At 38.6% G+C, this 15,081-nt stretch overlaps 1 protein-coding gene and 1 non-coding gene across 2 annotated transcripts in view; both read left to right on the forward strand.

Moving 5' to 3' along the window:
• Positions 1-15,081, forward strand: part of RC3H2 (ring finger and CCCH-type domains 2) — a 52,733-nt gene that overhangs the window by 17,860 nt on the left and 19,792 nt on the right. The window contains exons 5-9 of the mRNA XM_060100557.1: positions 2,656-2,831; positions 9,196-9,396; positions 9,863-9,995; positions 10,108-10,226; positions 12,058-12,170. Coding sequence (XP_059956540.1) covers positions 2,656-2,831; positions 9,196-9,396; positions 9,863-9,995; positions 10,108-10,226; positions 12,058-12,170 — 742 coding nt within the window. The remainder of the gene's footprint in view (positions 1-2,655; positions 2,832-9,195; positions 9,397-9,862; positions 9,996-10,107; positions 10,227-12,057; positions 12,171-15,081) is intronic.
• Positions 9,663-9,773, forward strand: LOC132492834 (small nucleolar RNA SNORD90). The gene has a single exon (XR_009532890.1). It is a non-coding gene; the product is annotated as a small nucleolar RNA SNORD90 (small nucleolar RNA).

The following is a 15,081-nucleotide window of genomic DNA, read 5'->3' on the forward strand; positions in this document are numbered from 1 at the left end:
GTTTCTGCAAAAAATTATTTTCTTTTAAACAGGTGGGTGGGAGAGTGGGGGAGAACTAGTATAGGTTTTTTTTTCAAGCTTGAAGACATACAAATCAAAAGCAATATATGGACTTTATTTGGATACTTACTCAAAGAAACGAACTATAAGAAGAAATTTTGAGACAGTGGGAGAAAATTCAACCTGAACTGGGTATTAGATGATATTAAGGAAATATATTACTCTTTTTAGATATGATAATGGTGTTATGTTAATTTAAAATTCTTACGTGTTAGAAATACATAATGAATTATTTAAGGATGAAGTACTATGTTATCTTGGATTTGCTTCAAACCACTCCAGCCAAAACAAACTAGAAAAGTGGGTAATGAGTAGATGAAACCTTAGTGTCAGCCGCTGTATTATGGGTACATGTTATCCCTACTTTTGTATATGTTTAAAATTTTCCATAATACAAAGTTAAATTGAAAAATAATTTTTAAAATCCATATTTATATATAATTTAAGAATGCTTACCTGTGGATGTTTCCTCATGTTTATTTACCTTACCTAAGAAGCACTAGACTAGGTACCAAATATCCTTTGTTCTATAACTCGACAACAAAAAGATAAACAACACAATTTTAAAAATGGGCCAAGGGCTTAAATAAACATTTCTCCATAGAAGATACATAGATGGCCAAGAAGTACATGAAAAGATGCTCAGTGTCATTGGTCATTAAGGAAATGCAAATCAGAATCACAGTGCGATACCATACCCACTAGGTTGGCCATAATTTAAAAAGTGGAAAATAAAAAGTGTTGGCAAGGATGTTAGAGAACTTGGGAATGTAATATGATGCAGCCTCCATGGAAAAACAATTTGGCGGTTCCTCAAAAAGTTAAACGTAGAATTACCGTATGACCCAGCAGTTCCACTCCTAGGTGTATACGCAAAGGAACTGAAAACAGGTAGTCAAACTAATACTTGTACTCGAATGTTTATAGCAGCATTATGCACGGTAGTCAAAAGGTAGAAGCAATCTGGATGTCCATCAATCCTGATGAATGGATGAACAAAATGTGGTATATTTATAAGTAGAATATTATTCAGCCATTTAAAGGATTGAGAAACCAATACATGCTACAATGTGGATGAACTTTGAAAATGTTATTTTAAGTGAAAGAAGACAGACAGAAGGTCACAATATTCTGATTCCATTTATATGAAGCATCAACAAAGGTCAGTCCATAGAACCAGACATCAAGCTAGTGGTTCCCAGAGACGGGGGCGGTGGGGGGGGTGCGGTCAGGGGTATGGGGTGTGACTGCTTAACGGCTATAGCGTTCCTTTCAGGTGATGAAAATGTCTTAGAGCTAGATAGAGTTGATGGTTGTACAACATTGTGAATTGTATACTTTAAAATGGTTAATTTTAGTTACGTAAATTTTACCTCAACTTTTAAAAAGTCCTTGGTTCTAATTATAATTTTGTTGCTAACTAGTTGTGAAACTTGGCCTAGTCACTTAACTTTTCTGGGCCTCGATGTCTTACTTGGGAAAAGAGGGGTTTGATTTTTAATCTAGATTCTAGATGATCTTTCAGTTCCATTGTTTTCATTGAGAGTCAGTGTATTTTTAACTTTTTAATTCTAAATAATTTCAAATTTACCAAAAAGTTACAAGAATAATGCAGAGAATTCCTATATACTCTTTATCCATATTCACTAGTTTTTAATATTTTGCTATATTTGTTATATAATTCACTCTTTCTCTCTTCTGAGCCATTGAGAGTAGGTTGCATATTTCATGCCCCTTTACCCCTTTCACTTAAGTATGTGTCCTACGTAAAAACAGTACATTCATCAAATTCAGAAAACTTAACATTTGTACAATGCTGCAGTCTATAGTTCATACTCCAGTTTTGTTGGTTATTCCAAAAATGCCTTTTATGGCATTTATTTTCTTTCATTTTATGATTGAGTCTAAGATCATGTATTGTGTTTATTTGTCATGTCTCTTTTTAGTCTTCTTTAACACAGTACCATTCCTCAGCCTTTCTTTGTCTAATGTTGGTATTCGTGAAGAATGCAGGCAGTTATTTTATAGAATATTCCTTAATTTGGGTTTTTCTGATGCTCCTTCATGATTAGATTCAGATTATACTCTACCTCCCTGGCTGGAAAACAACATAAATGGATGCCTTCTTTAGGTATTGCATCCAGGGGCTAATATCACTTTTAAATTATATACAAAATAATTCTGACAGGCAAAGCAACAGTCTCATGCATTAAAAAATTACCATTTATCTTAAGACTACTATGTGTTCTCTACATGTTATTTAATTGTCATAGTAGCTCTGTGAGTTTTAAAAATGAGGGCTTTTTTTCACTTTAACATTATCATTATCTAGTTGACTATTAAATACCTACAGAAGATATATTTTGTTTAAGTTCTGTTGACTTGTGTTCTATTTGGTTGTTTAGTAGGACGCATGTTTTCTTTTGCTTGTTTTCTTTTTAAGTAAACTGTATTTGCATACGTGTGATGGCCTGTTTTTCTAAGTATTTACAGACTGCAGATAATGAACCACCATAAACTAATACCCAAAGTAGTCTGACAGGCATGATCTGCAGGTCTCTTCATTTATTATGAACTCATGTTCTTTACTTCTAGCTATGCAAGAAGAGGCCTTGAAGCTGGTGTTGCTGGCATTAGAAGATGGTTCTGCTCTCTCAAGGAAAGTTCTGGTACTTTTTGTTGTGCAAAGACTAGAACCAAGATTTCCTCAGGCATCAAAAACAAGTATTGGTCATGTTGTGCAACTACTGTATCGAGCTTCTTGTTTTAAGGTAAGTCGCAAGCAACCATCTAAACATTATATGTCTGGGTGTGAGATACCTGGAATGGGTGTTACCTGGTCTAGAGGCCCCAGAAATACAGAATGCTTACAAGGGTTAAAAGGAAACTTTGCCTTCTGCATTTATTGCATCTGTGATACTGCATATGTGTGATACTACTATGTGTGAGTGTAAGAACACATACGTGAAGGTGTCAGTAACATTGTGAGGAAATAGTTTGGTAAACTTGGCTCTTGGAATAGTAAAAGTGAACTAAAAAAGCCTACTTCATTAATGTTTACCATCTTAAAAGGGAGTCAGGAAGCATACTGAAAACTTCATAACAGTGGGTAATGTTTTAACTTCCGTATTATTATTTTTATCTGTTTCTCTGTGGTGATTAGGTTAAAGCCTTTAATCTGAAGATGGCCCATATGTTGTCTTATGGATGACAAGAGAGTGAAAAGTTGAGGATACTGCCCCACTCTGCATTTAGATTGGTGGGGTTTTTGGCAGACAGGATAGGGATGAACCCTAAGTTATTTAGCAATGTAGTTTCATTGCCAAATAGGCTTATGGGTGATGACAGTTACTGAGAGATGTGGAAAGTAGGCTGAATCCTTGACGTTTCTGCATGTTACAAGAATATAGGTTACTGCTGGGGACTTGAGAAGGGCCCAAGGACTTGGAAATAGAAAGACCCATTGGCTTCTATAAAACAAAACATCTATAAAGTACTTCTATAAAGTAAAATATCTGAATTTGAAGCCAAAGCTTATTTAAGCTATTTTGCTGGTTTTATAGTCCAAGAATGAAAACAGTACAGGCAGAAGGGAGGTTTTCTTGGCACACTGCTTAGTTTGAGATAACAGGTTAATTGATGATGGAAATATGTTTAAATGAGTTCACTTATCTCCACAAGTGAGGGTTGGACACTTCTGCCTGATAGTTACAGTGCTTGATTGTGTCCTTAGGGCAACAATTGAACTGAATCTCTAGTTCCTCGAACATAATGTTTTTGGCTAAGCAGGCAAATTACAGAAATCATTTATCATCCTGAAGTGACTGGCTTGGTTCTCACACTGTGTATTGTTGACTTAATGTTGTTTCTTTTCCTCAATGGTATCATACAGATTTGTGTTTTATGATTATCATACACCTACAGCTGCTCCTAACATCTGACATTTGAATAGCACTAAGTTTAGAAAGATTTCAATTTCATGCTCCCATTTCATCTTGTACTACTGCCCTGTAGTTTAAAATGTTAAAAGCCGTGTTTACATGAATAAAAGGATATCATGCTGACAGTTGCCAAAAGGCCTCTCTCCAGGGCATTTACTCTAATAAACTCACCATTGTTGCAGGTCTTTTCCTTGATTATAGGCTTAGAGACCTGAATTTTGGGGGTTCCTCAGGAACAGCATCACCACAACCAAGGTCACATACTACATATTATCAATTTTATAATTTTTTTGTGTGTGTGTGTGGTACGCTGGCCTCTCACTGTTGTGGCCTCTCCCGTTGCGGAGCACAGTCTCCGGACGCGCAGGCTCAGCGGCCATGGCTCATGGGCCCAGCCGCTCCGCGGCATGTGGGATCTTCCCGGACCAGGGCACGAACCCGTGTCCCCTGAATCGGCAGGCGGACTCTCAACCACTGCGCCACCAGGGAAGCCCCAATTTTATAAATTTGTAATGAGGAGTGCGACTTTTAAATTACTTTAATTCTCACGTCGTAGCTGTTTTCCTGTAGAAGAGTATCAAACCTTTGCTTGCTTAGCATGGAATCAGAACAAGGGGAGTTAATGATTCTATTGTTTAATACAGTGATTCTAAACTGAAGATACACATCAGAATCACCTCTGGAGTTTTGAAGAGTATACATTTGTGGGTCCCATCCTTAGATTTTTTTTTTTTTTTTTTTTTTTTTGCGGTATGCGGGCCTCTCACTGTTGTGGCCTCCCCCGTTGCGGAGCACAGGCTCCGGACGCGCAGGCTCCGGACGCGCAGGCTCAGCGGCCATGGCTCACGGGCCCAGCCGCTCCGCGGCATATGGGATCCTCCCAGACCGGGGCACGAACCCGTATCCCCTGCATCGGCAGGCGGACTCTCAACCACTTGCGCCACCAGGGAGGCCCCATCCTTAGATATTTTGATTTGGTATATCTGATACCAAAATATACCAGTGAGACTTGAGCATTCATATATGCTTGTTAATTATGCGGTCCTTGAAACCAGGGATTCTGATTACCTGAAATTGTAGTTTTCAAAGCTTCATAGGTGATTTTGATGCATGTTTATAGAACTTCAATAGGACCAGGCTCTGTTAGCCACCTGTATACATCTTACAACTCAGGTGGATAGATGTTCATGCTGCCCAAGAGGCACCCTGTACCTTGGTGGTTGGATGAATGTTACCATCCTCTGGTTTTTTGGGTTTCTTTTTTCTGTTTTGGATTAATAATTCCTCCTTTTGTTTCCTCAGTGTTTCTTTCTTTCTTTAAAATATTTATTTATTTATTTGGTTGCACCAGGTCTTAGTTGCATCAGGCGGGCTCCTTAGTTGCGGCACGTGGGCTCCTTAGTTGCGGCATGAGAACTCTTAGTTGTGGCATGCGTGTGGGATCTAGTTCCCTGACGAGGGATCGAACCCAGGTCCCCTGCATTGGGAGCGTGAAGTCTTACCCACTGCGCCACCAGGGAAGTCCCTCCTCAGTGTTTCTTTAAGTAGATTATTTTGTGATTTCTAAGTTATACTCTGCTCTTTCTTAAATTCTACGTAAGACTGTGTGGATTAGAATTTTGGGTGTCCCATACTTTATAATGTATTCATATATTCTCAAAGAGAATTGTGAACTGATACTATTAAGTTAACTCTCAGATGATAACTTGATTTCCCCACCTTCATGTTCTTGGGGTCATATTACTTCTGTCTCATGTGCCAACAACAGCAATCAAGACTACCAGTGAGGTGGTTTAGGGAGATTTTCGTTTCCTGATGAGAAAATCATCAGTTTGAATAGTTTGAACTATTTGTTCAATCTAAGTTTCAGAGTCTGTACTAGGCCTAGGTATTCTAAATTCTAACCAGGTATCAAATTTCATTGTGGCCATTAGCAAGTTTTAATGGTTCAGAAATAAGTGTATATCATTTATTGTGGAAATTGTCTAGCCACATACCTGCATGTTTAGATAATTAGACAGTTACTAGGACATGTGAAACTCTACCTTTTGAATTTATGTTTTTTATCACTTAAGTATAGATTAAAGCTATAAAAATACCCTAATAATTTTTGTGGTGGCAGAAAATTTCTTAATCATCACCCATAGCACTAATGTTTGCCTAACCATCATGTCCCTCTTCTACTTAAAAGTCCTCAGTGGTTTCCCATTCCCTACAGGATAGTATAGTCATACCTCAGATATTGCAGGTTCTGTTCCATACCACTGCAATAAGGCGAATATAGCAATAAAGCGAATATAGCAATAAAGCGAGTCGTATATTTTTTGGCTTCCCAGTATGTATAAAAGTTACGTTTACACTATACTGTAGTCTATTGTGTGCAATATCATGATGCCAAAAATGTATGTACTTTAATTAAAAAATACTTTATTGCTAAAAAATGCTAACCATCATCTGAGCCTTCAGCAAGTCGTAGTCTTTGTTGGTGGAGAGTCTTGCCTCAGTGTTGATGGCTGCTGACTGATCAGGGTGGTGGTTGCTGAAGGTTGGGGTGTTTATGGCAATTTCTTAAAATAAGACAACAGTGAAGTTTGCCCCACTGATTGACTCTTCCTTTCACAAATGATTTCTCTGTAGCATGCAATGCTGTTTGATAGCATTTTACCCACAGCAAAACTTCTTTCAAATTGGAGTCAATCCTCTCAAACCTCACTGCTGCTTTATCAACTAAATTTATGTGATATTCTAAATCTTTTGTTATCATTTCAACAGTCTTCACAGCATCTTCACCGTTCCGTCTCAAGAAACCATTTTCTTTGCTCATGCATAAGAAGCAACTCCTCAACCATTAAAGGTTTATCATGAGATTGCAGCAATTCAGTCACATATTTAGGCTCCACTTCAATTCTCGTTCTCTTGCTGTTTCCACCACATCTGCAGTTACTTCCTCCACTGAAGTCTTGAACCCTTCAAAGTCATCCATGAGCGCTGGAATCATCTTCCTCCAAACTCCTGTTAATGTTGATATTTTAACCTCTTTCTGTGAATCACGAATGTTCTTAGTGGCATCTAGAATGGGTGAATCCTTTCCAACTGGTTTTCAGTTTTCTTTGCCCAGATCCATCAAAGGAATTACTATCTATGGCAGCTCTAGCCTTATAAAATGTATCTCTTAACTAATAAGACTTGAAAGTCAGAATTACTCCTTGATCCATGGGCTGCAGAATGGATGTTATGTTAGCAGGCATGAAAACAACATTAATCTCATTGTATATCTCCATTGGAGCGCTTGAGTGACCAGGTGCATTGTCAACGAGCAGTAATATTTTGAAAGGAATCTTTTTTTCTAAGCAGTAGGTCTCATCAGTGGGCTTAAAATATCTAGTCAACCGTATTGTAAGCAGATGTGCTGTCATTTGGGCTTTGTTGTTCCATTTCTAGAGTATAGGCAGAGTAGATTTAGCGTAGTTCTTAAGGGCCCTAGCTAGGATTTTTGGAAAGGTAAATGAAGATTGCCTTCAATTTAATGTCACCAGCTGCATTAGCTGTCAACAGGAGAAGCTTTGAAGCTCTGAAGACAGGCACTGACTTCTCCTCTCTAGCTATGAAAGTCCTAGATAGCGTCTTCTTCCAATACAGAACCGTTTCATTTACATTGAAAAATCTGTGCTTTAGTGTAGCCTCTTTCATTAATTATCTTAGCTAGATCTTCTGTATAACTTGCTGCAGTTTCTACATTAGCACTTCCGGCAGTTTCTACGTTAGCACTTCCGGCTTGCTTCATCTTGTAATTTTATGTTACAGAGTCGGCTTCTTTCCTTAAACCTCATGAACCAACCACTGCTATCTTCAGACTTTTCTTCTGCAGTTTCCTCACGTCTCTCAGCCTTCAGAGAATTAAGGGGAGTTAGGACTTGCTGTGGATTAGGCTTTGGCTTAAGGGAATGTTGTGGCTGGTTTGATCTTCTATCCAAACCAATAAAACTTTCTCCATATCAGCATATCAGCTTTCTTATCATTTGTGTGTTCACTGGAGTAGTGCTTTTAATTTCCTTTAAGAACTTCTCCTTTGCATTCACCACTTGGCTAGCTCTTGGCACAAGAAGCCTAGGTTTCAGCCTGTCTTGGCTTTCAACATGCCTTCCTCACTAAGCTTAATCATTTCTAGCTTTTGATTTAAAGTGAGAGATGTGACTCTTCCTTTCACTTGAAGCCCATTGTGGGGCTATTAACTGGCCTACTTTAAATATTGTTGTGTCTCAGGGAATAGGGAGACCTGAGGAGAGGGAAAGAGGCAGGGGAACACCGGTTGATGGAGCAGTCAGAACACACATTTATCAATTAAGTTCACCACCTTTTATGGATGTGGTTCATGGCGCCCCAAAACAACAATAGTAACATAAAATATCATTGATCACAGATCACCATAACAAAAGTAATAATAATGAAGTTTGAAATATCGCAAAAATTAACCAAAATGTAACACAGAAACATGAAGTGAGTAAATGCTGTTGGAAAAATGGCGCCAATAGATTTGCTTGACACAGAGTTGTCACAGACCTTTGGTTTGTAAAAGACGCAGTACCTATCGGTGAAGCACAATAAATTAAGTGCAATAAAACAAATTGTGCCTGTCCCCAAATTTCTCACCATAGTATACAAGGCCCTCTGTGATTCTTCTCCAGCCTACATCTTAGCCTTTAATTCCACGTGCTCTGCTCGTTCATGTTTCTGTTTACCACTTGCTACTCTTTTTAGAATTCTGTTCCTCACCCTTCTTTGCCTGGGGAACTCCTATTCATTCTTCGGGACTCAGTTCATGTAGCCTTCTGCCGGGGGAAGCCTTCCCTGATATTCACCCTTCCCTCCCCCACCTGTCAGATTTAATTGCCTTTCCTTTATGTTGCCATAGAGTCTTACAATAGCACTTACACTATAACTTTCTATTTACAAGTTTCTTCCCTACCACCTGCTGAGCTCATTGAAGGAAGGCAGAACTATGTATTAGGTTTTGTAAGTTCTGCTTTGTTCCAAAAAGAATTTGTGGTGAGGACATTATTTTCTTTGTACCTTCTTCGTGTAGTATCTGATAGGCTATAGGTACCTCCCCCATCTAAAAAAAAGAAAAGTTGTTTGGGGAAGGAGGAAGAGCAGAGTAATTCTGATGGGTTTTTCTCTCCTTTCTATTTTTTAGGTTACCAAAAGGGATGAAGACTCTTCCCTGATGCAGCTAAAGGAGGAATTTCGGAGTTATGAGGCTTTACGCAGAGAACATGACGCCCAAATTGTTCATATTGCTATGGAGGCAGGACTCCGTATTTCACCTGAGCAGTGGTCTTCACTTCTGTATGGTGACTTGGCGCATAAATCACACATGCAGTCTATCATTGATAAGGTTTGTGAAATTAGAGACGCTGATTTTATATCATTCTGCTACATTGAAGAGTATTTGAATCTTCTGAAGGGAGTAAAGAGACAACCAATTGGAGATTCCTGTTTTTACGTATAAGACTCTTATAAATATCTTTATTTTTTATTATTTTCTAACTTTTAAAATAAACTAAGGTGGGCAACAGGGAAGCAAATACAGGATGTTAGCATAAAAGCAGCCTGGCTAACCAAGTCTGTCATTTATCTATATTCTGACACCAGATAGCTCATAAATAAGTTTTCTAAGTGTCTAATGATGAATTTCATAGGGCAGATTCTGAGGTGAAAATTTAATTCATCATTGATACTCCTACTATGGAATCTGAAGACACTTGAAAACCTATTCAGTATGTTGACTGAATGAAAGCATTTGAATATAGACAGGTCATAAAAACCAGAGTAAAAACCATTCTGTTTTCTTTTTGTGTTAGCTGCAGTCTCCAGAATCATTTGCAAAGAGCGTTCAGGAATTGACAATTGTTTTGCAACGAACAGGTGACCCAGCTAACTTAAATAGACTGAGGCCTCATTTAGAGCTTCTTGCAAACATAGACCCTAATCCAGGTATGTGACAAAATAATTACTTATACTTTTTCTACCTTTGAGGTAAATAACACAAGAGACTTACTGCTAACAAATTCTTTTCCTCATCCCATCCCCTTGGTGGACTATACAGATGCTGTTTCACCAACTTGGGAGCAGCTAGAAAATGCAATGGTAGCTGTTAAAACAGTGGTTCATGGCCTTGTGGACTTCATACAAAATTATAGTAGAAAAGGCCATGAGACACCTCAGGTAAGCACATTTATTGCACTTCTGACTGCTGTTAATTTTTTTTTTTTTTTTTTTTTGCGGTACGCGGGCCTCTCACTGTTGTGGCCTCTCCCATTGTGGAGCACAGGCTCCGGACGCGCAGGCTCAGCGGCCGTGGCTCACGGGCCTAGCCGCTCCGTGGCATGTGGGATCTTCCCGGACCGGGGCACGAACCCGTGTCCCCTGCATCAGCAGGCGGACTCTCAACCACTGCGCCACCAGGGAAGCCCTGCTCTTAAATTTTTAACAGAGCATCCTGAACATCTTAACAAGCTGTTTGGTTAATGGACTCCTTATGTGACTCCACTCTCACATAAGTTTTTATTATCTCTCTTCTTTTGAAAGAAACCCAAGTTTTAGTGCACCTGATAAATAATTCATAGTACAGCAGCAGTTTGAGGTGTATCTTGAATATGAGTTTACTGCAGGTTTTTTTGACCAACTCTATAGATCTGATTCCTTCCAAATATTTTGTCTAAATTTTCTTCTAATGTGGGGAAATTGTCACTTTTTTCTCCTTTGCTGCCATACCAATGAATGCATGTTTGTATATGTGTGGAAGTAAATAAATAAGTATTTTCAGTGTACTTTTGAAGGAATTATTTAAGGTAAAATCCTTCATTCTAGTAATAACGTCCATTTATTAAATCACTATGAGCCAGTCCCTATGTTCAGTATTTTACATATATTATTTCTAATCATCACAGCCACCTGCAAGCTAATTGCTGTTCCCAAGCTGAAGTTTAAAGAGGTTAAATAACATATGTAAGGTCATGGTGGCAGTAAGTGACAACTGGTATCAAATCTACTCCAAATTGATCTTTCCACTCTCCTGTCCTTTTTCTTTTTTTTTTTTTGTGGTACGCGGACCTCTCACTGTTGTGGCCTCTCCCGCTGCGGAGCACAGGCTCCGGACGCGCAGGCTCAGCGGCCATGGCTCACGGGCCTAGCCGCTCCACGGCATGTGGGATCCTCCCGGACCGGGGCACGAACCCGTGTCCCCTGCATCAGCAGGCGGTCTCTCAACCACTGGGCCACCAGGGAAGCCCTCTCCTGTCCTTTTTCTATTAGAAGATATTACAATGTTCAAATCTTAACTGAAAGATGAATGTTTCATATTTATTAAGGTCATAGAAATAAGGTCATAGAAATAACAATGACATCTTAGATTTTGATGCAAATTATAGCAGTTATGATGATGTTTTTATATTTTGCCTCATTATTTGTATGAACTTAGCTCCAAGCCTTAGAAGAAAGTTGTACTCTCAAATTGACAAATAAATTAGTATTTCTTAATTTTTAACTATTTCTTAATTTTTAACTTTAAAATTTCTTAATTTTAAATTAGTATTTCTTAATTTTAAACTTAATTTTTAACTTAATTTTTAACTTAGTATTTCTTTAATTTTAAGTTGTATTCTCCCTTTTCCTGAGAACATTTAAGTGGACAAAGCTTATGACTTTTTTAATGCTTTTTGAAATTGGTTGCTTGATTTGGGTATCATAATTTTAAGACAGCAATGAATTGATGAGAAAACCTTTTATTTTCGTGGGCATTTTGTTGCCTGACAAATAAGTAACATAACATTTGAACCAGTTCCAGATAATCCTCAGAAGGAATATCTAAAATGCCAACTCAGGGTTATGCCACATAACTCATAACAGGAAACAATGCAGTGGTAGTTGTGTCAGCACAAGAATTACTTATCTAACGTGAAAAAGAATTAAAGGTGTAATCATAAAATTCTGGAGTCCCAAGAGTGAGTGACAACTGGAATCTTCACTTTTCCAAACATTGATTTTCTTTTCATAGCCTCAGCCAAACAGCAAATATAAGACTAGCATGTGCCGAGATTTGCGACAGCAAGGAGGGTGTCCACGAGGAACAAATTGTACTTTTGCCCATTCTCAGGAAGAGCTTGAAAAGTAAGTTAGGAGAACTCTCTTTTATTTGGGATTAATTTTTGGTCATTATGAAAGTGTTATATAGAGTCTTAAAATTTGTGATGAGTTTCAAAGATGCAATCAAGTTTGCATTGTGGAAGACTTTAGATTGAAAAATAACCTTTTCTTTTGAAACCACACCTTGTTGCTTCTGGCAGCATGGTTAACATAATAAGTGATTTAGAACCTTATTCAGGTGTCATATTTTAGACCACTGTATATCTGGAATCCATGTTTCTGCTAAACACCTGTGCAGAATGAAAGTGTTCTTATGTTCACTGTTACTTGCTCAGGTTCTGTTGAAGGTAACAGCTGAGTCCCAGGTAAAATGGTAAAGCAGATACATTTTCTTTTTATGGTTTTTGGTCTTTTTAACATTCTTTTTTCTGTCTTTTCCCTTTCTCTTGTCCTGTGGGTAATCCCTTTTTCTATGTCCATTTACCCCAGACATAAAAGTAAATGGATATAAGCTGTAATATGTGTTTTCCAAGTTTTTATTACTTTGTTTTTTAACCAAAACATTCATCATTGAGATCTCACCAAAAATTGATTCCAGCCTTTCTACTGAATAACTGGTCTTTATATCAACTCTTAATGGACATCTCTCTTTTGTTTTTAGACACTTTAAACCCAATATGAGCTAATTTTCTCCTCTTGTACATCTTTTCTTGTATACATCTTCCATCTGCTATCCCCAAGTGTACGCTGTCCAGCCAGTTGTACGTGCCATGTTATAGGAGTCATCTTTGCCAGCTTTCACCTGCTTGTCTTAGTCACCAAGTGCTGTCAGTTCACCTTCCTATATATTTCTTGACTCTTCCTTTTTCTTTCTATCCTTATAGTCTAAGCTGTCATCCCCTTTTCTTGATCCATAGTTGCCTCCTAACTAGTCATCTTACAGCTATGGTTGCCCACCCCAATCCCATTATTCCCCACAAAATAGGGAGAACTTTACACATAAGGCTCATTGCAGGTAATGAGACTTGGACATCCCTGTGGATAAACATATAAAATCTACTCTGTGGCCCGCAAGACTCTGTGTCATCTAGTTTGTGCTTACCTTTTTTATCTCATCTCACAACGCTCCCTAATTTTATTGTATACTCAAGCCACGCTGACCGTTTGTCAGTGCCATGCTCGTTCCCACCTGAAGTCTTTTATATAATGTGGTTCCTTCTAGCCTTGCCTTTGGAGCTTTCCCTGTGCCTAGCTCATCCTTTCTTTTTCAGGGGCATCCCCCCAGTATTTCATACTAAACCAGGTTCCTCTTTTTCCTGCTTGTCAAAATTATAATTAACTTACGGGGTCTGTCTTGGGGGTTGACAAACTTTTCTGTAGATGCAGATAGTGAATGTTTTCAGCTTGGTGAACCATTCATTGATCTTTGTCAACCACTCTACTCTGCCACTGTAGCAAAAAAGCCACCATAGACAATGCATAAAATGGGCATGGCTTTAAACTTTATTTACAAAAACAAGCAACTTTCACCCATAGGTGATAGTTTGCTGACCCCTGATCTATTTATTGAATGTTTGTCTGCCTTACTGAAGTGTAAGGTCCATGGACTATATCCATCTTGTTTATTATTGTCTCCTCTTTTCAGTGGCTAGCACTGGGCCCTGCACATAATGAGCTCTACAGCAACAGCAGTGTGATAGAAGATAAATGTGTGTGCATTAAAAAGAAGAGCAGAAACATGCTTCCCTTCTTACTATCCCCCTGCCTCCCCCAGAGTGGAAGATCCCGGAGAGGCTGCAGGAGTCTTAAGAAAAAAAGGGTGCTGTTTGCATGTAGTCTAGGCAGTTCTATATGATGTATACAGAGTTTTACATCAAGATGATTTTTTAGCCTTGAGATATTTTGAGCTTGTCCATACCTAAAGTAGAGCTTTTTAGTTAAAATAGAGCTTTTTAGGGGACCTTGCTTGGGAGCACTTAAAAAAGAGAAGAAACTGTGTGATTTCATTGTCATTCTACTCACAACTGGTGCCCACCTGAAAATCCATTTTACCTCTGACACCTTCAAATTGGCTTCCTGCTCTCCATCTCTAGTGCCTACTTCAGAACTTTATTTCTTGCCTGAACTTATAATGGTAGCAGTAAAAATAATAATAGCCAAATTAATCAGTCAAATTTTGTGCCAGGTGCAACATTTAATGTTTCACGTGTTTACCCAATTTGTCCATTCTACTGCTATGTGGCTTTTTTTAACTTAATTAATTGATTGATTGATTAATTTATATATTTATTTTTGGCTGTGTTGGGTCTTCGTTGCTGCACGTGGACTTTCTCTAGTTGTGGCGAGCGGGAGCTACTCTTTGTTGCAGTGTGTGTGCTTCTCATTGTGGTGGCTTCTCTTGTTGCAGAGCATGGGTTCTAGGTGCGTGGGCTTCAGTAGCTGTGGCTCGTGGGCTCAGTAGTTGTGGCTCACGGGCTTCGTTGCTCTGCGGCATGTGGGGTCTTCCTGGACTGGGCTCGAACCCATGTCCCTGCGTTGGCAGGTGGATTCTTAACCACTGCGCCACCAGGGAAGTCCTGCTATGTAGCTTTTTACATGCATCTCCCTATGTCTCAACCAAGATTTTCTTTGACAAATACGGGTTTAATCATGTCCATCTTCTGCTTTAAATTCTTGATTGGTTCCTCAGTATATCACTGGTTCTGGGCCCAATCTTGCTTTCCAGCCTTATTCCACTTTTTGCATTCTTTATTTTTTTAAGGTACATCCAGTTTAATACTATATGAATTCTTTCACTCTTCTTTCCCTTATGCATGTTGTTCACTATATCATATGCTTTCCTCTTCTCTGTTTGGAGAGCTCCTGTTCCTGATTATACTCAGATAGCATCTTCCGTCTGAAAACTTCCCTGACTTCCCAGGCAGTGTTCGTTGCT

Source organism: Mesoplodon densirostris, chromosome 6 (genome assembly GCF_025265405.1).
Source record: "Mesoplodon densirostris isolate mMesDen1 chromosome 6, mMesDen1 primary haplotype, whole genome shotgun sequence".
Classification (NCBI taxonomy): Eukaryota; Metazoa; Chordata; class Mammalia; order Artiodactyla; family Ziphiidae; genus Mesoplodon; species Mesoplodon densirostris.